This window comes from Sinocyclocheilus rhinocerous, unplaced genomic scaffold (assembly GCF_001515625.1).
Source record: "Sinocyclocheilus rhinocerous isolate Xijiao unplaced genomic scaffold, SAMN03320098_v1.1 scaffold1028, whole genome shotgun sequence".
NCBI lineage: Eukaryota > Metazoa > Chordata > Actinopteri > Cypriniformes > Cyprinidae > Sinocyclocheilus > Sinocyclocheilus rhinocerous.
This window is the reverse complement of record NW_015662166.1, coordinates 191,224-217,359: the sequence shown is the minus strand read 5'-3', so window position 1 is coordinate 217,359 and position 26,136 is coordinate 191,224. Positions and strand designations below refer to the sequence as shown.

The following is a 26,136-nucleotide window of genomic DNA, read 5'->3' as shown; positions in this document are numbered from 1 at the left end:
AAAAAGTATTCTTGTAGCTTCGTAAAATTATGGTTGAACCCCTGATGTCACATGGATTATTTTACTGATCTCCTTGCCACGTTTCTGGACCTTGATCGAGGTAATTACATTGCTGTCTATGGGAGGGTCAGAGAGCTCTCAGAATTCATCAAAAATATCTTAATTTGTGTTCCGAAGATGAAAGAAGGTCTTACAGGTTTAGAACGACATGAGGGTGAGTAATTAATGACAGAATTTTCATTTTTGGGGTGGAGTAACCCTATAAGAAAACAATGATGTTTTAATGACACAAAGACCACATATACTTCATCAGCGCTTAAATAAAACAATAAGACAGAACTTTTTTCATAAAAAGCTGAAATTTGCACTGAATTTAGTGGAAAAAACAGAGATGCACAATAAAAGACTGTACTCTGAACTCAAGATCACATGTGAAATGTTAAAAAATAAGTAACTTCAGTTTTTCCCACTAAAAACAAGTCTTTAAAACCCAATAACCCAAAGTCCACCTCCAATTGCATAAAAACAATGATGTGTGCCTACAATAGGCTATATTTCTCAGAAAACGGTAATCTGCATCTTTATCACTTACTACTGATAATTAACAGAATACTGTAACAGTTCACATTATTATTTATCCTGTTTAATACATCATTCAATAGAAATGTAATAAAATAAAACAATAAAGCATTTATTAATTTATTTTATTTATCACCATTAACTTTGAAGTTATGAAATATATTATATATGCATAATGTAATAGAAATATTCAAATAAACGTTAGAATTTAACTTTTCTTTACATTTACCCCTTTAAAACTAATAGTTATAGTAGTAGAAAAAGTATTTAGTAATATTAATCTGACATAATATTTGAGAAAGTGTGAACATAAGTTTCTCTTACTATTGTTTTTACAAGGCTGATGTGAACATTCAGCAGTAACCTTTTCAAATTAAATGATAAAAAACTAAATATAATACTGACAACGTAACATGCATATGTGGAGGGTTCATCTGTGATGTGATATTAAGATTACCAGGTGTGCAGGATGAGGAAATCTCCTCCCCCCCTCTCTGAATAGGCTCCTCCCCTTCCTCCTCTACTTGAGCATACACACCTAATTTCTGCATGTGAGCTTCAGCCATCTGCTGCACGGCTATAAACACACGACCACAAACACACACACAGAGGGATTCACAAATCAGGGATCATCAAACCACAAGGGACAAACACAGGAACATACACAAACACACACAGATAAAGAGGGATGGGTCTGTTTACTTTTTTAGCAAGACTTCTGCGCTGTGCCAACCAGAATGGGTTTTATTTCTGCTACAATGATGGGACATGTATGGACAGGGATAAACCACCTGTCTTTTTACAAATAGACGATTCACAAAACACACATTCAGAGACAATATCACAGTAATGCATAGCTATTTTCCCTTCTTTTAATTTCACGCATTACTAATAAAACAAATTTAATTCTGTTCATTTTTTTCTTTTGGTTTCTGCCATAGAATAAAAAAATAAATAAAAAATAAAGGTAATTTTGACTTTTTGTCCCCCAATTCAGACTTTTTTCTCACAATTGTCAAAAAAATGTCAGAATTCCAAAATAGAGACTCAGAATTATGAGATATAAAGTCAGAATTCTGAATTACTTTCTCGCAATTCTGAGGCCCCGTCCACACGGAGACGCGTTTAGCTGTATATGCATACACATTAACACAGATTAATAAATGTATTGTTCCATGTTCGTTTGTATACCGCGCGCAAGGTTTATGCGCATAGTCCAAGTCTTCTTCTCCATTTTTTGTGTATCTCTGTGGCAGAATTATAGCGCCACATGCTGGTCTGGCATGTTTACTACATCGTTTTGTGTCCGTTTCGTGGTTTCGTGTGTAAGCAGATATTTCTTGAGACGAGGGGAAAAAAAAGATCGGATAGGGAAAGCTCTGGCTTCGTGTGGACGTAGCCTGAATTATCTCACAATTCTGACTTTTTCCCTCGGAATTCTGAGTTTACATCTTACAATTATTTTTTCTCACCATTGAATAAAAAATGAAAATGTAATTGTACATTAAAATGTAATTGCAATTTTTTCACTCACAATTCTGTTTTTATTGTCATGAAATTGTGAGTTTATATCTCAATTCTGGTTTTCTTTTTTTTCTCAGAATCGTGACTTAATATGAGATAGTTCACAATTACCTTTTATTTTTATTCCGTGGTGAAAACAAGCTTCTAGAGTTTCTCATAGAATTTCCTAAGAGAAATAAATGGATCAAACGAGACAATTAAGCAATATTAGAAAAGCAGTAGTGCTGTCAAACTCAATATCACCTTGATATCAACTGGAATTTTCTATAAACACTAAGTCAATAAGTTACAATTTAGACAAAATATGGCCAGTTATTTTGTTTATTTTTGCTCCGTCGATGAAAATGGATCTAAACGGAGCCAAAGCTGAAAACAACAGCACCGTTATGTTGACATAATCTAGTAATCTAGATTGTCCTCAGTGGGTCACAATCTTTGTAGTGCATAGGTCTGATGGTGAACATTTCTGATGGACGTCTGTCCTCTGAAATGGTGTGTGTTTGCAGCTGTATGCTATCTGCTGTAATCCAGGATGATCCAGAGCAGCACAGACTCACACCCATCACAGCTGTCACCATCTCTAATCTTACACACACGCATGGTAAAATGAGAAAAACAGACTTGCAGCTTGGGAGAGCTTTTAAACCCAGGGCCGGCACAGTGCAGGAAAGTCTTAAGAAACAATATGTATACCAAAGGAATATACACAATACACAGATCACACACATCACAGGCAAAACTACAGGCTTTTACCTTTTAATGATGGTGGCTGATAGATATTTGGGTTGATTCGTTTTGGCTTGAGGACACCATTTTCTCCTACAACCCACTGAAGATAGCATATATGTTAAATGTACATATGATATTATACACACACACACACACACACACACACACACGCACGTATAGATATCTCAACTGATTTTACATTGGACATCAAGTGTCAACCCTACACAATTATTTTTGTTATACAAAGGTAAAAAAAAATCCTGAAAGTCAAACATATATAATATCAAATATCATAATGTACTAATATTACAATAAAGTATATAGGTCAAACATCATGCAAAATCATAAATTATAATTATATAAATTAAAATAATCATTACATATAATACTTATACAATTAATTAATATTCCTATTCATCTTAATAATAATAATTAACAGTATCATTTTAGTATCATTGATGTGCTATTATAGTTTTTGTTAATATTTTGAATTAGATTATTATTTTTTCTGTTTTCATTTTCGTTTTATTTTAGAGTTTTAGTAATTTTGTTGTGTGTTTTTGTCATTTTTATTAGCTTTTCTAATACGTATATATAGTTTTTATTTCAGTTTGTAGTTTATTTAGTTTGTTATTTTAGTAATTCAACAAAATTTTATATTTATTTTATTTAATGTTTATATTATTTCAAGAAAGAAAATGTTTTATAGTTTTATTTATTGATAATAACCCTGATAGGAATATTTAATTTTTTTTGGTAAATATTGTAAATGGATAAACAACAGCAAGAACAAATCTTGAAATTATTATGAAAAATTTATATATATTAATGCAATGGTTTTACTATGGTATTATTTAGCATGTATCATAGAGATACAACAGTATATGTATATAATCTATAATATCATCACTGTATAATCACTTGGCCACAGTATGTTTATTGTAAGGGATATACACAACATAAAGCTATACATAAATTCAACATTGTTCATTCATCCATCTTTTACATGCGAATGTATTATGAATGTAGTTTAACCTCCAGCACTGAGGTGGCAGTGTGGTACCTGATGGGTGGAGATGTCATCCTCAGGAGATGTTTGGTCTGCTACCTTGAACAAAGTGGCAGGTGTGGGTCTTCGTCGTCGAATCTGAAAGACAAGCAGTAGAGAATTGTTAACGAAAAAAAAAAGAAAAGAAAGAAAATCATCACATTTTGCATAAGTATGAGTGAGGAGCCAGGACACTTTTACTCACAGTGATTAGCAGTAAAATTATTACAGGGTCAGTCCTCCTGCAACATCATAATACATTTTACAACATCTTTATATATTAGCTTGTGATATAGGTTTGTTATTTGTCTTATCTTATTACATTTAAATGAACCATTCTGTATTCGTTTACTTTACATTTGTATTTATTTGCCATTAATTTCTCCCACAGTCTATCACAAACCCCCTGCAATATCCCCATTTGGGAAACCCTGTTCTAGATGTTGACTTTAATGAGGACATTTTGAATATATGTCATTGTACGTGTGACAGCTTGGCCAAAAAAGTGAATTAGATAACTGTATCTGAAGCCTCCCTCCACTCAAACCCTTTCGATTTCCTCTATCCAACAGTCCCTGAACAGAAAACATTCATACAAATCTGCCTGATATCAAATGCACAAGGACACAAATGGAAAAAGTGACTCTAGAGCACAACGAAGCTACACAGAGAACTGACTGACTAATGATCTCAAGAAAATAGCTCTTCCTCACCTAATCTCCTAGTCCTCTAGAAACTCTGCCAGATAAACAAACCCACATCATGGCAAAATCCTAACTGAAACCTCACAATTCTTAACTGAAAGTTCACTAAAAGAGAATAGGAGAATAGTTTATGTGACCTTCACAGTTGGGCCAAAGACAAATTTACCTCCAGGGACAATTGGATTTTTCAGTTTTAATTACAATTGATAATTGCAGATAAATGCAATTTCACAAATCAATTGTCAAACTTATTTGAAAATGAGGTAACCAGTCAATAAGTTCGATCCCAAACTAAACCCACGTGAAGAGCACTGATCAAAAGAGAATGTCTTTCGCAAAAGAGCACCTGATTAGATTTCAGAGGAACCTTGAAGTAGAACAACAGAAGCCTTGAAGGATTACACAAGGCTTCCTTTAACACAGCAGTTCTCAAATCCAGCCTTGCAGAGTTTAGCTCCAACCCTAATCAATCACACCTGAATAAGCTAATCAAGGCCTTCTGGATTACTAGAAAGTTACAGGGCAAGTTTGATCGAGGTTAGAGCTAAACTCTCTGGGGGGGTTTTTTACGCAACACCGTTTTCAACTAAAAACTGAAAACATTTTTGCCATTCATTTTCACAACAATGGCATTTTGGGGGCCTAAAAATGCAAACTTTTGAAAAAGTGCAATTTGTGAAAACGATACCGTTATCAACACTGTGTAAACTACAAAAACACAAATTTGTGAAAATGGTGACGTAATGCACATTACATTTTCAGTCTATAGGCATATGTGTGTATGTGCGCAGGCATGTAGTGTTTGTTTACAAAGTGATATCGCCACCTACTGGCCAGGCATGCATAATACAGTGTTTTTAGTCGTTTTCATGGATCCGTGTTTGTACGCGAAATTTTTCAAAAGCACAAAGGAAAAACTTTTCTGTTTTTGTTACATCGGTGTCATGTAAACGTATCCTTAGATAAGTACAAACTTTCACCCTAAAAAAATAAAAGTTTTTAATTGGTTATTTTTAACATGCAAGGCTCTATCAAGAATATAGAGATCAAAAGTAGTTCTTGACATTAACACGCTTAAATATAAAGATCCTAAAAGGGTGATGCCATAGAAGAACTATTTTGGGTTCCCCAAAGAACCTTTCAGTGAACAGTTCTTAAAAGAACCATTTTTCTTAGTGTAAAGAACATTTTAATAATCTAAAAAGTATTTTTCCACTATAAAGAACCGGAATGCGGAATGGAAAGATTCCAAGGTTCTTCATGTTATTTTTAAGATTTTTCATTACAGAGAAACATGGTTTCTGAAGAACTAAATAATAAAATGTTCTTTGTATACCTTAAAGATTGGCCGATTTCAGAGAGGCTAGCAATAGCAAGCTAGCTTTAAAAGCATAAGATCCCACCCTCCCCGCAAAATCACTCTCCAAAGCCACGCCTCCTCCAAAACACATGAATGCGGTCTCATTCACCGGCGAGAAAACATTACAGTACAAAGTGCATAATATTACAATAATAACGCCTTCCATTCTCACTCTGTCTGCAGTAGCGTAATGGACGGCACTGATGACGTATCATGTCTGCGTGAACAGGGCGTGTGAATGTATGCAAATACATACATTGACAGGCCGGTTAGAACAGCCTATCGCAGCCCTCGGACCGAGGGATATGATTGGACAAACATTTTATGCTTCTACGCCTTCCACAGATGATATAAATACATTTAGACCACTTAACTCAGTGATTGATTGCTATCGGGATGTGACTTTTAACCAGCTTAACAAAAAATTTTTTTTGAACCAAATCATCTACCCTGCATTTAAAAAGGTTCTGCAGCAGAATCTGGCCATGTTTGGCTCTAACTCAAACATTTGCTGTAGATAAAGCTTTTTTGTGCTTTATGCATGTTAATGAGTCTACATAATGAAAAACACAGAATAAGAGTAAACTTCTGAGTGTTACCAACAAGCTCTCCAAATAAAGGACAAGAAATAATTGTCGCCCTTTTAAATGTCCCACAAGGCCACCTGGATGTTCTTCAGCAGCACTGGAGCAGAGTTCACAGTGCTCTGGAGGAAACAAGGTGTTCTGTGGCAAATCTTCCTCCACAATGTGAAGATTCACAAAATGAACATTTGTTCAGTGACGGTGACACATTGTAGGGGTGAAACAGAAACACAGTCAAATGGCTTTTGTGTCGTATGCTACAACTAACTTTGATGCGGTTCAGAGGACATTTTTTGAAGCCAATCATGCAGAAATCCAGATAGTTTCTTCTCAGAACTCCATGCAGTCTAAAGAAAAGAAAAGAACATTCTTTCCCAGATTTTCTATTACATATGCCATGTATACACATAATTGCCAACAGACATAAAACATTGTCTCCCATCTCACACTGAAAAAAAAAAAAAGGTTGTGCAATTCGCAAACTTTTCCATCTCCAGCCTTTTTCACTCTTGGATATGCATTAGCATTTTCCCTAATTGGCTGTGTCAGTATTATGCTCTCAAAACAAAACTGGCATGCATGTGTTCCTGCACTATTCTATATTTCCTGCAGTCTTAGACAACACAGTATGTCTGTTCACTGACCGTCTGATGCATATTACACACTAAACTCTAGTCAGGCCGGCTGACTTTACACAAATTCCAAGAGTATCAGTTTGTCTGGAGACAAGGTCTTATTTATAAGGTCTTGGGGTTGATAAAACCAGCACTTTGGAAGAGGAAATGATCACTGGTTTTGCCAAAGTTTTATCTGATGCAAAGCAAGTAAACTACATATTCATGATTTTGTTCTCTACAATGACCTGTAATGATCAGCAGTTTAATGCATCAGTGTGATGCATAGAATAAGGTCACAGTAAGCGGTGCACTAACAACAACAAAGCAACATGCTGAAACCACTTAGAAAACCCTTAGAAACCACAGTGCCACACTAAAATTAATCTGACACCCTAGAAACCACAAAGCAACATGCATGAACCACTCTGAGCACCCTAGAAACCACGCAGCAATAGACTGAAACCACTTAGCATAACAACACATTAGAACCAATCAGAACACCCTAGCAACCGCATAACACATTAAAACCACTTAGAACACCCTAGCAACCACATATCACAATAAAACCACTCAGAACACCCTAACAACCACATAAGAACACATTAGAACCACTCAGAACACCCCAGCAACCACATAACACATTGAAACCACTTAGAACACCTTAGCAACCACATAACACATTAAAACCACTTAAAACACCCTAGCAACTGCATAAAACATTAAAACCACTCAGAACACCCTAAAATCCCCATAACCACGGATTAGAATAACTCGGAACACCCTAGCAACCACTTAACAACACATTAAAACTACTTAGAACACCTTAGCAACCACCTAACACATTAAATCCACTTAAAACACCCTAGCAACCACATAGTCACACATTAGAAACACTCAGAACACCCTAGCAACCACATAACACATCAAAACCATTTAGAACACCCTAGCAACCACATAAGAACAAATTTAAACCACTTAGAACACCATAGCAACCGCATAACACATTAAAGCCACTCAGAAGAAAATCCTAGCAAACATGCAGCAAAAGGAATAAAAACATTAAAAAAAACCTTAACTACTTTGCAATTATCCATAGCATCATGGCAGCAACACCACTCACATTTACTCAAGGAAAGTACAAACATCCAGTTTATATAGTTCTTTAAACACTTGATGTTTTGTCTGACAAACCAAACCACTTTTTGTGGTTGACACAGTCATTTTATCCTAAAAACGATAAAGTTCTTATGCTCTGACTCAAGTCACACCTCATGTTACGTACACAAATGACATCATTGTACAGAGGAAAAGACAATATCGGCCACATCTTTGTACACATAATATAACTAGAGCACTCAAAATCTTTCCTGGTTTTTGGTAACTCTCTTTACACGAGGTGCAGACACATTAAATTAACAAAACAGTTGTGATGATGACAGGTTAACAGCATTTTCTACGCAAGCAGAAAGTCCTGTGTTCCAGATGGATTTGCCATTATGATATTATGAGTCCTCCTTTCCCTCAGGTTCTGTGAAATATTTGTGTTTTACTTTTACACAAACAGTTACAAAATTTTTCGCATTGCAGACTAGAAATGCTCATGGTTTAGAAACATTTTAAAAAACAAATTGCAGGCAACAACCTAGCTGCTCACATATGTACATAAAAATTACAGTAAACTGAGCGACAATTATTTGAATAATATATAATAAAATAAATTTTAATAAATATAAAATATATATAGATGTTGACTATTTTATATATACTCTATACACTTTATTCAATACATACAGTATATATATATATATATATATACACACACACAATTGAGAATTTTTTTCTCAAATGTGTGGCTCAACTTACTGTAATAATAATGTATATAATTATGATTTATATCACCAAGCAAATATGTTTAATTAAATTACTCTCAAGTCCAATTTTTCCTTGTTTTTCAGTAACTAAAAACATGCTAAATGTAGCCTATCTTGGTACTTTTTAGACATGCAGAAGCATGATACCATTGCTATTATGTGTTGGATTGGACCGTTTGCCATGATAGTACCATAGTATTCTTTACCCTGGAGTACCATATTGTATATGAATACAGTAATCATTTAATACCATGGTATGCAGTGTATATAGCGAAGTACCACGATAGCACCAGAGTATGTTTTTTGTAGGGCTCTGCTAAAAGAAGCTGGACATACACATCAGATTCACCTCTTGCATCTAAGATGCACTTCAGCATGAATTGAGCAGTGAATCGGATGGTGTCTGTCCCTGTGGATAGACTTAGTCCTTGTTCATTTATGTTTACCCACAAACACACACGGCACCAAAGGTCACCTTGTGACGTCAATGAGTCTGTGTGTGTGTAGATAGTGGATTAACTGTAAAATCCAGAGTCTAGCAACTTTTTAAGCAGTGTTTTTCACTCGTGTCCCAGAAAGCCGTATTTCCAGTCACTGGCTGTGGAGCATAGCTTGACCATTGTGAGAGTTCAATGACAGTTTCGCACTGCTCAAATTACATAATCTCAATCTCTGGCGCTGTCATCACCTCTTTATAATACAAGCAGGCACCGTCGCCTTATGTAATATATTATGTGCCCTTTTGCTTTTAGTTTCAAGCTATATTTAGAGTCCGAGGCCACATTGGAAATCTGAGATTTAAAATATAGTTAAAATATGAAAGTAACTGAAGGTTATTAAAGTAAGAGAATAAGGAGTTATAAAATGTATAAGAAATATTTATATTTCTGCACTATTGCTAAGTCACTTATATGCTACTTGAATCATTCTCAAAGCTGGAGAACATGAGCATTACGTTTTGTTCATGTGCTGGTGTCAATAATGCAAAATGAAACGCACCAAATACTAAGACAAATTCATAAAATTCAAGCGTCAACTTTTCACTCAAATTGTTATATTATAATTTATAATTAAAAACCTTGTTTAAAATAAAAAATCTATATCCAGTCTGTTATAAAAACAAATTAAATCTATATTCATATTAATATAAATTAAAATCTATATCCAATCTATTATATAATTGAAAACAAAATCACATGGTCTATTATAAAATAAAAAATCTGCATCTATTCTATTGTAAATTAGGATCATTATTATTCAAAAAATAAAATAAAATCTACATTCAGTCAAATCTACATCCTGCCTACTATAAATGAAATAAAATCTACATCTATTCTATTATAAATTAAGATATAGTCTATTAAATCTGTTATACAAACTATTACAAATTAAAAAAATCTACATCTAATCTATTATAAAATAAAAAAAAACCTACATCCAGTTTATTATAAAATAAAAAACTGCACACTCTATTATACAACAAAACAAAAAATCTAAATCTGATCTATTATAAAAGAAAAGAAATAAAAAGTAAAATAAAATGTTTGCTCAATTTGCAGATGCTTTTATCCAAAGCAACTTGCATTCCACTTTTATAGGGACAATCCCCCTTGAGTGACCTGAGGTCAAGGGCTGAAAGTTCACTGCTGATAGAAAGCAAACCAAACCAACAAACTCATGCCCAACCTGTGCTGCAACCACCGCACTACACCATGAATGACAGATCCCACAGACTAACCCAAAACCAACAAATAAAAGCTATGCATCAGTGCTTCAAATTACCTAAAAATGAAATAAATGGCAGTGTGTGGAACTCAACAACACGTCACAGTCTGTCAATAGAGCTTCAGTTGTATTGAACCCAGAACATTCCTCTAGTTGATCAATACTTCACTCTCCTTCTATTCTATAAGTGCAGGAGCTGTTTAGTCTAGTGGCTTGTGTGATGACCCTGTGCATTTTTAGGTCATAGGTAAAGAGACAGTAATCAATAAACCCCTAAGTGTCCTTTAGGTTAGGCCAGTATAAATACTCTCACAACTTCTCCCAATCAGATGAATGTCTGACAGCTCTTATAGCAATCTATAGTCCCCCGGGATTAGAGAGCACAATAATACAGTGACATTTACCTTCGGAGAGATTAATCACATGAGAAGCGATAATCTTGTGGTCATTATTCTAGAATCACTGGCTTATATGTATAGCAGCAAATCAGCATATTAGAATGCTTTCTGAAGGATCACGTGACACTGAAGACTGGAGTAATGATGCTGAAAATTCAGCTTTGATCACAGGCATAAATTACATTTTAAAGATTTTAAAGAGTTATTTAAAATCGCAATAATATTTCACAATATTACTGTAAATAAATGCAGGCTTGGAATGCGTAAGAATTTTCTTACAAAACCTTTAAAACAAAATGCTAGTATACTGTAGTTTAAATGAGTTCAGTAAAATACTGGTTTACATTTATATTTGTTTGTATTTGTATTAGATGTTTCCTAGAGCAGTGTTTGTCATGCAGATTGTGCGTCTACACTAAATCGCTCTCTTATATAAACCACTCATGAGCATCACTCTTCATGTTTTGTCCTGTACACCATTGCTTTTTCCTGTTTACTTAAACTCATAGTTGCTACAATGAAGTGCATTGTCTTGCTTTTTTTCACTGTGTGAAAAAATACAATTCCTAAAACCCAATAGCAGGGCATGTTATCAATGACAACTTCCCCAAGTGACCCCATCACAAAAAAAACAACAACAACAACAGTAAAAACATTAGTGGTCCTTATGGTATCATTCAATTAGAAGTAAACTATAGGGCAAAATATCTATTTTTACACTAATGTTACTCTAAACTAGGTGTTAATTTTTCCCTTTATCCAAACATATATATATTTTTTTCATAATTTTGTGTAACAGACATTCATTTCAGCCTCATAATGAAATTCAGATCTAGGCTGATGAAGTTCCCTGGGTGTTTTATCCCCTTTGGGACATCTAAAGTTAAACTGTGCTGCCGTATATATAGAATCCATAGTTTGGATCAGCGTCAGCTGTACTTCATCTAGTGTGTATCCTAAATAAGATAAAGGTGAATGTAATGATGGGTGTTTAATATAAAGAAATGAAGCGGGTTACTAGTTCACATCCTAATGTCTTCAGTGATCTCTGTTCTTAAGAGGTCCTTGTTTCAAAAGTAGCTGAAGGTTCGAAGGCAATTATAAAAACTAGGACGGTGAAGTAGCAACCCTGATTTCTGTTAATATATGAAGTTAATAAGTGGCATGCAACCCTTTTCAAGTCCTTTGTGGTGTCCACATAGTGACGCACGACAGTCAGGTTTCATTTGCACTGCAAAAATAATTTGCTTATTACATTCTTGGTAACACTTTACAATAAGATTAATAAATGCTTTAAATGTATTTTTCATTGATAGTTAATGTTAACTAATGTAGTTAACTAATATTAACAAATGGAACCTTATTGTAAAGTGTTACCCTAAAATCACTTAACTTGTCAAAGAATATGTCTTGAATTTATAGAATTTCAATTTCTTGTTTTAAGCATTAATCACGAGTCTAATAGATCACAAATACAGTAAAAACAGTACTATGGTGGAATATTATTACAATATAAAATAACTGTTTTTTATTATATATATGAATATATTTGAAAATGTATTTTATTCCTGTGATGCAAAGCTGTATTTTCAGCATCATTACTCCAGTCTTCAGTGTCACACGATCCTTCAGAAATCATTCTTATATACTGATTTGCTGCTCAAGAAACATTTCTTATCATTATCAATGTTGAAAACAATTGTGATGCTTCATATTTTTGTAGAAACACTATGAATAGAAAACACAATGAATGGAAAACAGCATTTATTTGAAATAGAAATCTATTCTAACATTATCAATTTCTTTACTGTCAATTTTGATGAATGCAATGCTTCCTTGATGATACATATCTTATCAACTAACATGAGAAGCGATAATCTTGTGGTCATTATTCTAGAATCACTGGCTTATATGTATAGCAGCAAATCAGCATATTAGAATGCTTTCTGAAGGATCACGTGACACTGAAGACTGGAGTAATGATGCTGAAAATTCAGCTTTGATCACAGGCATAAATTACATTTTAAAGATTTTAAAGAGTTATTTAAAATCGCAATAATATTTCACAATATTACTGTAAATAAATGCAGGCTTGGAATGCGTAAGAATTTTCTTACAAAACCTTTAAAACAAAATGCTAGTATACTGTAGTTTAAATGAGTTCAGTAAAATACTGGTTTACATTTATATTTGTTTGTATTTGTATTAGATGTTTCCTAGAGCAGTGTTTGTCATGCAGATTGTGCGTCTACACTAAATCGCTCTCTTATATAAACCACTCATGAGCATCACTCTTCATGTTTTGTCCTGTACACCATTGCTTTTTCCTGTTTACTTAAACTCATAGTTGCTACAATGAAGTGCATTGTCTTGCTTTTTTTCACTGTGTGAAAAAATACAATTCCTAAAACCCAATAGCAGGGCATGTTATCAATGACAACTTCCCCAAGTGACCCCATCACAAAAAAAACAACAACAACAACAGTAAAAACATTAGTGGTCCTTATGGTATCATTCAATTAGAAGTAAACTATAGGGCAAAATATCTATTTTTACACTAATGTTACTCTAAACTAGGTGTTAATTTTTCCCTTTATCCAAACATATATATATTTTTTTCATAATTTTGTGTAACAGACATTCATTTCAGCCTCATAATGAAATTCAGATCTAGGCTGATGAAGTTCCCTGGGTGTTTTATCCCCTTTGGGACATCTAAAGTTAAACTGTGCTGCCGTATATATAGAATCCATAGTTTGGATCAGCGTCAGCTGTACTTCATCTAGTGTGTATCCTAAATAAGATAAAGGTGAATGTAATGATGGGTGTTTAATATAAAGAAATGAAGCGGGTTACTAGTTCACATCCTAATGTCTTCAGTGATCTCTGTTCTTAAGAGGTCCTTGTTTCAAAAGTAGCTGAAGGTTCGAAGGCAATTATAAAAACTAGGACGGTGAAGTAGCAACCCTGATTTCTGTTAATATATGAAGTTAATAAGTGGCACGCAACCCTTTTCAAGTCCTTTGTGGTGTCCACATAGTGACGCACGACAGTCAGGTTTCATTTGCACTGCAAAAATAATTTGCTTATTACATTCTTGGTAACACTTTACAATAAGATTAATAAATGCTTTAAATGTATTTTTCATTGATAGTTAATGTTAACTAATGTAGTTAACTAATATTAACAAATGGAACCTTATTGTAAAGTGTTACCCTAAAATCACTTAACTTGTCAAAGAATATGTCTTGAATTTATAGAATTTCAATTTCTTGTTTTAAGCATTAATCACGAGTCTAATAGATCACAAATACAGTAAAAACAGTACTATGGTGGAATATTATTACAATATAAAATAACTGTTTTTTATTATATATATGAATATATTTGAAAATGTATTTTATTCCTGTGATGCAAAGCTGTATTTTCAGCATCATTACTCCAGTCTTCAGTGTCACACGATCCTTCAGAAATCATTCTTATATACTGATTTGCTGCTCAAGAAACATTTCTTATCATTATCAATGTTGAAAACAATTGTGATGCTTCATATTTTTGTAGAAACACTATGAATAGAAAACACAATGAATGGAAAACAGCATTTATTTGAAATAGAAATCTATTCTAACATTATCAATTTCTTTACTGTCAATTTTGATGAATGTAATGCTTCCTTGATGATATATATCTGATTAACTAGTACTTAGCTGCATGCGTAATTTTGAAACATGGCCGGAAGATTCAGTTAGAAACCAGAGAGCCAGAAAAAACTCATTCAGCTCAAGCTGTTCCACAGACGCTGCTGGACTGTTTCCATGTGCCTCAAAATACGATTAAATAAGAAGCTGATGTACACATCATCAAATGATGTTGGAAACAACCTTAGATTTAAATTTAAGACAAAATGATCAGATGTTCTTCCTTTCATTGAAGCTCAAGATGCACTTTGGATCATTTGAAATCAGGCTAGAATAGATGATCATCAGGTTTTGTTGATGTCACACCCTCTGCTCTGCCAGCACTAGAACCCAGCGCAACCCATCCATTCATGAAATCTGGCACTAACAAGCACAACACATGCGTCCATCTCAAGAGGCTTAAAGGACACAATGTCTTCACAACACACATACTTTCCATACAGAACATTACACTTGATTTTAAATGAATGGTTCATGCAAAAATGTAAATTCTGTCAGGACCACTATCGTCAAAGATGATTGACAATTAGCATACAGTTTGGATTGGCGGTATGGTTCTGTTCTGGGCAAGAACTCCCTGCGCATCCATGCAGCCTAGCATGGATGAGAGCAGCCAGAGGCGGAGCTGGGGATGGAGGAGGGTAATTAGCTATTGAGCAATGCGAAAACTGCTGATACTACTGAGGGACCTTATATATGAATGCTTAGATAGGTGTCGTATTCCTATAGGTTGATGGGGATCAGCTGAGAGTCAGCTGATGCGAGCTTGACTAACGTGACCTGCCAGAACTAACGCTACGCTTGATTTCTGTCACCATTTTCTCACCCTCATGTAGTTTCAAACCTATATGAACAGCCAAATTTGTAAACAAATCATTCAGACCAAATTTGTGAACTAGATCAACCAACTCAAAAATTGGTTTGAGCTCAAACTCAAAAAAAAAAAAAAAGATTCATACGATTGTAATGACAATGTCTTGTCTGTTTATCTGTTTAGAACTTTTTACATCATTTTTTACTATGTTTGTAATGCTATAATGGTGATTTTTGACATTTTGGTGTGAAGTGGAGACAGGGTTATTATTATAGTTAACTACAATTAAACCTGAAACTAAAATGTAAAAAAAATCAAAAACATAAAATAAAATAAAAATTGCTCACTTACTTAAACTATATGTACTTAAGCTAGCTTAATTTAATGTACTAAAATAACAAAAACAAAATACTAAAAATAAAAACAAATAAACTACTAACACTTTAAATAAAATTAAAAGGAAAAATATAAAAATAAAAGCTGATTCAAGACAATATAGTGTCTCAATGATACTAAAATAGACTGTTTGGAGCGGAGACATTTTTCCAATCTTCTCTTTTGGTGTTCCATTAGTTACTCACCAAATTGACTTTTTAATGCACGTATCTTCATTTTTGTATGAATAATACCTTTACCGAATAAATGCGTTTACAAATGTTTATGTGAACTTCTATAGAGCTCAGTAGTATCGGGCTTCTCTTCCTCTCACCTCTTTTAACTTGTGTCTCGCGAGGATGATTCGCTGGCCTATCTCTGCAGCAGCGCAGTACAGAACAGCTCCCCGACCCACTTTAAGACTAAAATTACAACACCAACAGGACAGGGAACTGGTCCAGGATGACACAAACACACACACACACAGTCTTGCATCTGCACTCTCAGAGATCCAGAAAAAAAGACATTCACAGCCATCCGTGCACCTCTTTATCTCAAAAATGTATGTGCAATGCAACTGAAGGGCAAAATCAATAGCGGACTTAGAAACATGCACATGAACATGGTGCAATTTACCCACTGCATGCAGAGGCAATAAAACCACATCCAGGTATCCAGAACATCAACTCACCCCAGTCCAGGTCACACACCGTTTACCATTTCCAGGACAGATTTATAGCCTTAAAACTTCGCATTTTATGAGCGTGCTCAGTGAGTGTGTAGGGTAAACATAACTCCAGGTCACATTTGACCCCAAAATTAAAAGAAAAATTGAGAAATTATATTTTACATAAAGAATATGAAGCCTATTTTTCGGACCATTAAGATTGTTTTGCATTTGGGCATTACTTTAATGATAAATAAATAAGCACATTTCTCCCAGGACGTCCTTTGTCATTAGATTCTCATTTCTGTAACATTTTTTATTTTAAAATGGGACTTTTTTTTTTATTATTAAAATAGCATGAATAAAAAGTTATATACTTTTTTTTGTAATTTCCCTTACTTTCATTTGATTCCCTTTTGTATTGTAACAGAACATATTTTTTTATCTACATTTTAAACATTTGATTTTTTAAAACTTTTTAAAGATTTTTAAATAAATTAATAAACTATAAATAGTAATATAAATAAATAAACTATAAATAAATTACTTAAAGATTTCTTAAATAAAACATCATACATAGAATAGCATACATAAGTTACACATTTGCATTATAAGTTGTACATTTGTATTTTCTGTAAATTCCATTACACTCATTAGATTCTAATACATGTAACAGATAAAAAAAAAAAAAATTATTTACATTTAAAAAAAAATTTCTTAATTTTTAATTTTAAATTTTTTTTTTCAATTTAAATAGCATAAATAAAAAACTACAATAAAAATGAAAATATATCAATTTCTTTTACATTAGAGTAATTCCATTTTTATTTTGCATTAAATTCATGAAAATGTCACATTGGAATTTTTCTTAAAGAACTAAAAATAAGACTTATCTGTTTTAAGTAAATCTGATTTTGGCTTGAAATATGACCCAGACATGTTCTTGACAGGTTCAAGAGTTTCAGCAAATGTTCAAGTCTCCATCATGCACACTAACACTTCAAAGTGACTTTAAACTGCTTTACCAGGATAAAGTAGCTCAGGGCCCAAAAGGGGTCATTGCTACCAGTCAAGCGAGTGTGCGCACGAAAGTCCTACCATCTCAACCTGCCGAGGGTCCAGCTGAGTCGGTTCTGTTGGCGGGACGGCGAACTGGATTTTCCTCCTTTCTTTGGGTTCCACGGGGCCCTCTGAGGGATTCGAGGGATTCGAGGGATCCATGATGTGCTTTGGTCCTCTGTCAGTCTCACAAATATCCCTGGAATCTACCTATGCCTGTCTCAACATACATATGCACACACACGTGGCGTCCTCCAGGCAGCTTTCTTCAGTGCTGGTGGTGTGGTCTCCTCTCTCCTTGACTCTTCTCTGATTTGTCTGTCTGTTGAGCCTCTCAGATATGCCGGCGGCCTCTTTTTTTCCTTTCTCTTATCAGTGTGACCTCTGGTTTTCTCCCTCTCACAGTGTTTGGAGTCGGTGTGGGCGTCCTTATATCAGCCGTGAGGACGGAGAGGGGCGGAGCTCAGAGAGAGGATGGTACACTCGCGTGTTTTAGTGGGGTGCGCTGACGTTGATTTCTAATCAGAAAAAAAGAGATAATCTCATCCAACTGGCTGAGCCTCTTTTGGCCTCTATTTGTGAATAGGAGATTAATAGAGAGCGAGAGAAATATAGAGAGGGCAATAATTCATGTCAGCAACCAATTTCAATGTATACTTCAGTTTTACACATTCTAAATAGCTGTGTTGATGTTGAAAATCATCAGGAGCGACACTGATTTGATGCTTAGCACAGCATCAATAACTTGTCCAGTTACAGTGGCTCTGACTTAAAGGGATAGTTCACCAAAAAATTAAAATCCTTTATTTACCCACCCTCATGTCACCCTAACATTGTATGACTTGCTTTCTCTGTATTCTGTAACACAAAAGATGATAACTTGGATGAATGTCAATCAGATATTTTAAAAGTGACTTAAGTTTCTACATACCTTTTTGACAACCATATGTATAAAATGCATCCAAAACACATTTTAAATAATGTTTGGCATGTTATTATTACACAGTATAAATGATGGTTTTCAAATAATTCTGCACAAGTTGTAAAAATTCAGCAGACAAAAATCAGGAAACATTCAATGTTGTTATTGTAAACAAATTAATAAAAATATATGTTTTTGTTAATTGAAATAAAGCATAAAAATGACTAAAATTGAATTACTAAAAATATTAATTTTAACATTTCTAAAAGATAAACATCAAGGAATTTAGAAAAATACAGTTAGACAGTTGCTAAAACTTACATTAAAAATGAAACCTGAAAATATAAAATTAAAAGCTGGTTAAAAACTTAATCAATCTAGAATGTAAATTAAATACTAAAGCAACAGTGGACATTAAGCAGCTGAAGCAACACTTGAATGGTTTTGTGATGCAAATGCACACCTGGGCCAGTTGCATAAATATAGCCATTATGTTGAGACTGTGCTATAAGAACTATAATATGACTAACTAGCAGTTAACCAAACGGTAATCGGACTGTTCAGTATCAAATTAGACCAATCTAGGCTATGTTTTTATGTAACGGACTTAAAAAGTTGTGAACGGTCTTAAACTTGTGAGACTACAGGTGTCTCTGAAGTCTTTCTTTCAAAAAGAATAAAAACCCTTTTAAGTTATAGCAGGACAAGATTCTCTCTCAACACAATGACATTCAGGTCCACTGCACAGAAGACTTACTAGCGACACCTAGTGGATAAAACATGAGCTTAATAGGAAATAATGAAAACGCCAAAACATTTTAGACAGCAAATACAATTTGACCTGTACAAAAACATCTAGGTAACATTTACCCCTACTATTTTGCTTGAGATAAACTAATAAACATTAAGCGCTCAAACATCAAATAAATCAAAAAGTTTCCACTTTGCCCGTCTGGTCTATTTCAGCACAAGTGTTCATGCGAGAGCTGCAAATTTAGCTGAGCACCAAAAATAGTGACTAAAAATGGCTTTAATCAAGCTGTCGTCAGCATCTTCAGACCTGCTTCTGAACTCTTATTTGAGAGTGAAACTCAGTCACTGCTACATTTCAGCCAGGATTTTAGCACAGTATCCCAGTAACTGGATATGAACGGTCTATTAAACAAACAGTTAACAGAAGCTTTCAAAAGAATTGGTTTTACATTCTCACTAAAATAAAAAGCATATATACTATATCCCATTTACTGTAATTGTGAAACTATGTAAATATTTCATGGTTAAAGGGCAAAATAAATTGGTCAAAAGTGGGTAAAAGACATATATTGTTACAAAAGATTACAATTTCAAATAACTGCTGTTCTTTAAAAAAAAACATATATATATATATATCAGGCTCCACAAAAACATGAAGCAGCACAACTGTTTTCAACATTGATAATAAATGTTTCTTGAGCAGCAAATCAGCATATTAGAATGATGTGACACTGAAGACTGGAGTAATGCTGAAAATGTAGCTTCACATCACAGGAATAAATTGCATTTTAAAATTAATTCAAATAGAAAACTGTTATTTTAAACTTCAATATTATGTTTTTACTGAATTTGGATCAAATAAATGCTGCCTTGGTGAGTCTAAATGATTTATTTAAAAAATATATATATATAAAAAAATTTAAAAAAAGTCCTAATGACAAGTATTTTGAACTGCAGTGTTACTATACCTGGCTCAATTAAGGTACACATTGAATTAACTAAATACATTTCAAAGCCTTTTCAGACTAATGTAACTAAAGTAAATACCAAAAAAGTGCAACAAATGGTCCTCGCTCTTCTACTCACATTTTCCCAAGTCCTGAATTCCACTGGGAACAAACCAAAAAAATTCAATATCTAATGACCATGTCAGCAGCTGTGGAGCACTCAGGCCGGCTAGCTTGTTTTTTTAATGCCGCATTCAGCAGATGGTTGAACACAAATTTTCTCACTCGCATATTAATGCAGCATTTGCTCACAGATGAAATCTGACAAGTGCACGTCTCGACCTTCCCAAATCCCCTGATTTGAGCCATGCTGTTAGCAGCACTCAATGCCAGTGTCCTAAATCTCCATTTGGCATCTATGTGAAACTGCCTGAAAGAACAGGGGGGGGGGGAAAAAAGCTTCTTGATTAAAACAAACTCCTTTATATTAAACTTAAAGGCATGAATGTTGTATTGTTATTATTCAGTGCTGCTAAACGATTAATCGCACTTAATCACATCCAAAATAATAGTTTTTGTTTACATAATATATGTGTACTGTTTATATTTTGTGTATATAAATACACATATATTTTATGTTTTGAAAATATTTACATGTACTCACATGTATATATTTATATTAATATAATTTATATATATATATATAAACATTTTTCTTAAATACATGCACGTGTTTGTATTTATATTTACATAATAAATATACACAGTACACACACATATTTTGTAAACAAAATTTTTTATTTTGGATGCGATTAATAGCGATTAATCGTTTGACAGCACTATTATTATTACTTTATTATAATACTCAACAGTAATGGGGATAGATTTACTTATAACTTTGAGTCATTTAACTTCAGTTAAGTAGATTTTAGTTATGTTTATAACTGTTAAAGTATATAAAAACGGCAAAATAAAAGCAAATCTTACCTGCCTTAAATTTTTATTCTCTTCTTTCACGCTGCTTCAAACCATGCGTCTTGTAGAGGTGTGTTACTACATTTTCAAGAGATTTGTTTTTTTTGCACTTGGTGCAGAATAAAACTGCTGAACATCCACTCAACACCCTAGTAACCACATAGCAACATACTCAAAACAGCCACCGCATAGCAATGTCATGGCAGTCATCTACAAAACCCTAGTATTATGGCAGCATATTTTGCATGCACTTCAGAAATCCTATCTAATGCAGCACTACAAAATGTTCAAAGTGTGCATATAAATGTGCATGATAAAATGGACATGCATATGTTTACATAAAATGTAGCAGACACATTTTACTCGGCCACATTTTTCATTTATTATCAGCTTACAACATGTACACTTGGCAGAGTCAAATCAAATCTGGCGCTAAAATTCAAGTCAGTTCAGTGTCTTTCTGAAGATGCTTTCGATTTAAATGAACTTTGCTAAACCTTGTGGTCCTGAAAACAACATTTGGATGAGGACATACACCCCCCCCCACCAAAAATCAAAATAAGAACACATCTTTTGCACAAGCTAATATGAATCTGTAAAACCAAAGGCCTCACTCGAGTACTGCAAATGACTTCAAGTTTTCCTCATGCCTTTTGTACGGAATCAGAAAGGATGAAGTAGCACAAGCCGGATCAAGTCTCTTGCTTTACACATTACAGCACTAAAGAAAGTAGCTTGATTTAGACATTTACGCAGCCCTCAAAGAAATCACACATGGCTAAAACTCACAGACCGTTGCAGTCGGGGGCGCGGGAAAAGATGCTCTCCAAATAACGCTGTGGGAGGGATGAACATCATCCATTCGCATTCAAGAACAGTTCCTTCAACATTCACTTTTTTTTCACATTAAGTAAAAAAATGACAACGAACAAAAAGATCAAGTTCAGAGAACGGTTCAGGAAGGGCCGGCGGCTCCTCCCAGGGTGTACCTCAGGTCTTGGTCCTGGGTGAACTGAGTTTCCGGAGCAGCGCTTGCGGGTGAGGGGGTGTAAGAGGAAGCTGGCGGTGGGGTGGCGCTCGGGGGAGAGGAGGGTCCCCGGCCGGGGCACAGGTCTGCAGCGGGACGTCTGCTCTCGGAGACTTGCTGGGAGATGAGCTGGAGTAGGGTTGTCGCTAAATCTGATGTTATGTCTTGAGCGTGCTTTGCAGACTTTGACCCTGTTGCCTCTGGATTTACTAATGCAGAATCTGCCAGGAAAAAAGACACCAAATATGATTATAATCAATGACTTTCTTACATGAGCTACACCAATAAATAGTACAACAATTATACAATACATAACATTGCTACTGTAAACCCTAATAAGTCATGAAAACTCAAATTTATATTCATTTTTCATAAACCAAGAATAAGTAGGCAAAACTTCAGATTTTGGTTTTCGTACTACAAAAACATGTTAATTGCATTTAACTTGAAATATTGAATAAGCCAAGTCACACAAATTGATTATTAAGCAATAAACAACTAAAGCTTATTACTGCCATTACACTGTCTATTGTTTTTTTTTTTTTTTGAATGATGAACAAATAATGACTTTGACGTAACTAGAATAAAAATTTGAATTAAATCTAAATAGAATAATGCACATATGAAAATATGAATCTGCTTTTAAGTGATTATTCTTCACTTACAAGCAAATATCAGCTTTATTTTCTCTTAGCACATTTGATATAATTCTGTTAAATGTATAACATGGACATTTGAAAATATTTATGGTATAATTTATAGAGTATAAACCCGACTCTTTTCATAAAATGATCATTTTAATTATTTAAAAAGGTATATAATTAGTAAAGAGTAATATGACTGGTAAATAGTATTAAAAACAGCATAGTAATTTGTTAAGAGTGTTCAAATGACACTCAAATAGTTTGGGTTTTGCTAATGCAGCCACTGGCAGGAAAAAGACAGGAGTCTAGATTTATATAACTTGCTAGCTTTATGTAACATGACTGTTTTATTAATTGCAAAGCCAAGCCTAATACATGTAAACGGGGAGATGATGACTAAAATGTGTTTATAAATAAGTAATTTTCTCTATTAGTAAGACTTTCATGATTTATTCCTGGAGTAAAATCAAGTTCTGATCTGGATCAGAAAATAGTCATCTTTCAATGACCTCTAGCTGAATTACAGTTAAGATACATGGTTAATACATGACGCGCCAAAAGCAAGCGCCCACGTCTGCATGGCTAAAATGCTTAAAAAAAAACCCTGTTGGACTGTCCTTAAGCTAATACAGAAGTCGACCTGAAATGAATCAATGCTCGACACCCGACCAATTATTCATCATTTAGGCAGTTCTGCAGGAGGTGTGGGCTAAAACGCCTCCACAATGCTTACCAAAAAAAATACAAAATAAACTTATACTGACCAACAGGGATTGGTTGCATTTACTTAGTGTATATATATATATATTTAAAACAAATTTAAAAGTACAAATGTAAATGTTGGATAATTAGACAATTAAATGTACAAATGCGGGATAATTTTGCCAAATAATATTTAAATATTATTTTTAACTCACGTATTTAAAGATCTCTATACAGCGATCATTTTAATAGTAGCAGCAGCAGGAGTAATATTAATAATAATAAAACATTTACAACAATAGTAGCATTCAGGAATGGTGCAACATCATTTGCAGCGCTGTATTTTGTCCTTAATTTGAATGCACAGATTGCATATTTGTTTTTCCTTGTGGATTTATGGGACATCTACATTTCTAAATGCATATTATTCATGAATTTTTAATAATATTGTTAATAATAATTGTTAACATACATTTAATATGTTATTTTTATGAAACCATTGTTGTAATGTCTTACAAGATGTGCATACATTTAACATGTTAAATAAGATTCTGATCTAAAAAACAAAGCAAAATCTTTTGATTTGGTTTCAATTTTAGACTTGGCTTCTGTCATTTAGGAATAATATCTATAAGCTGGAGGTGAAGCTTTTGTTTTTAAACATCCAAGTTGTTAATCTTAAAGATAAATACGTTTATGATTTTAAGAAAAGGCTATTCAATGGGTAAAAAAAAAAAAAAGTGTATATATATTTGTCGAGCAATTGCTGTGGCACATCCATATTTAAAGACTGGAAAAAAAAACACAGAATAAAATTAGTTCACTTTAAAATCTATCCGTGTAAGCTATTCTCAGCAAACTCATTCATAAGCTAAAAAGGCAGTTGTTTACTCTAGACTTTGGACCTCCATTTAAACATCCAAGTTGTTAATCTTAAAGATAAATACGTTTATGATTTTAAGAAAAGGCTATTCAATGGGTAAAAAAAAAAAAGTGTATATATATATTTGTCGAGCAATTGCTGTGGCACATCCATATTTAAAGACTGGAAAAAAAAACACAGAATAAAATTACAGTTCACTTTAAATCTATCCGTGTAAGCTATTCTCAGCAAACTCATTCATAAGCTAAAAAGGCAGTTGTTTACTCTAGACGTTGGACCTCTGTGCTCCAATACGACATTGACTTAAAGTTTAAAGGGAGAGGTTAAAACTACAGATGCATGACATTAGATTCTCTAGATAAAAAAAATAGAGTTTGTGGGAGTGAATTAGCTCATGCAAAATTGATTTTTACAGGAACTACTGAAATTTATTTTATTTAAATTGATTTAAGCTTTTGTTTGTGCATTTTACGTTGAAGCAGAAGTTTGTCTAAATATCAGTCTGACTATACAATAAACTATACCAAATGCGTTCCTTTTGCACTAGTAAACATCACATTCACATACATAGAAAATATCTACTAGAGTTTGGAGACTTTCATCAATGCAACAAATAGATGGTGGGATCTAACACAAAAATAAAGTCAAAAACAAACAATAGCCCTTCTCCATCAAGGCAAATATTGATAAGTGTGAGGACAAAATATGCAGTATAGCTATAATTTATTTGACACTCGTCTCACAATAAGGCTTTATTACAGTGTGTATTCCTGTATTCACAGATTAAACCCCAAAGATCATGTGAAAAGAGGGCAGAGAGAGAAATGAAATTGACCACTGAGGAACTGCGAGTGAAAACAAAAGCATGTGAGCTGGAACAAAAAAGAGCTGGAGGGTGGCAGTCAGCAGGACAAGGTCAGCCGATCTTAATTAGACTTCATTAAGCTGGATTACAGCAGCAAAAGCTATAGAGCATCTCTTGGATGAGAACCAGTATCACTTACAAATAAATGGATGCATCTTATAAAATGTCAAGAAAATGCTTGCGTCATATTTCACCCCAAAAATCAACAGAAAGAAATGTATTAATTTGCATGAAGACTATTTTTTTTTAGATTTATTGTATTTGACATCCGCATAATAAATTCAAATAAATTGAATTTAAATCTACATGAATTAAATCGAGCACATTTCCCTCTCATAACCATAAAGAGTGTAGATGATTTAATTTGGTTTTTTTGAATTTCCTTAGATTTTTCCCAATGATACACATTCTGTATTCAATTATTCTGTATTTTTTTTAAATAAACATAAATTGTAGGCTACCATGCTGTATAAAATGCATTATAATTGTATTAATAAATTTTTTATAAATTAATTACTGTAATGCAATATATTTTACATTACAGTAATGAATTGTATATATAAATTATATTCTTATTACTTTAATGCAGATATAAAATGTATATTGTGCAATACAATAAAATGTATAACAAATACTATATATATTTTTTTTATTCTTATGACTAAT

General features: G+C 33.6%; 2 protein-coding genes across 4 annotated transcripts in view; both read right to left on the bottom strand.

The window, feature by feature from the left end:
- Nucleotides 1-18,216, bottom strand: part of LOC107727735 (protein phosphatase 1 regulatory subunit 1B-like) — a 19,449-nt gene extending 1,233 nt beyond the window's left edge. The window contains exons 1-4 of one of the 2 annotated variants that reach the window (XM_016537696.1): nt 17,792-18,216; nt 3,896-3,979; nt 2,857-2,932; nt 1,118-1,156 (exon numbers count right to left, since the gene is read on the bottom strand). In XM_016537696.1, the coding sequence (XP_016393182.1) occupies nt 1,118-1,156; nt 2,857-2,932; nt 3,896-3,979; nt 17,792-17,914 (322 nt within the window). In that variant the 5' untranslated portion in view covers nt 17,915-18,216. Of the gene's footprint in view, nt 1-1,036; nt 1,157-2,856; nt 2,933-3,895; nt 3,980-17,791 lie in introns of both variants that reach the window. The other variant, XM_016537695.1, reaches the window with a different exon arrangement.
- Nucleotides 18,217-21,706: 3,490 nt separating this feature from the next.
- Nucleotides 21,707-26,136, bottom strand: part of LOC107727723 (cyclin-dependent kinase 12-like) — a 34,626-nt gene continuing 30,196 nt past the window's right edge. For both annotated transcript variants that reach the window (XM_016537675.1, XM_016537676.1), the window contains one exon: nt 21,707-22,597. In XM_016537675.1, coding sequence (XP_016393161.1) covers nt 22,305-22,597 — 293 coding nt within the window. In that variant the 3' untranslated portion in view covers nt 21,707-22,304. The remainder of the gene's footprint in view (nt 22,598-26,136) is intronic.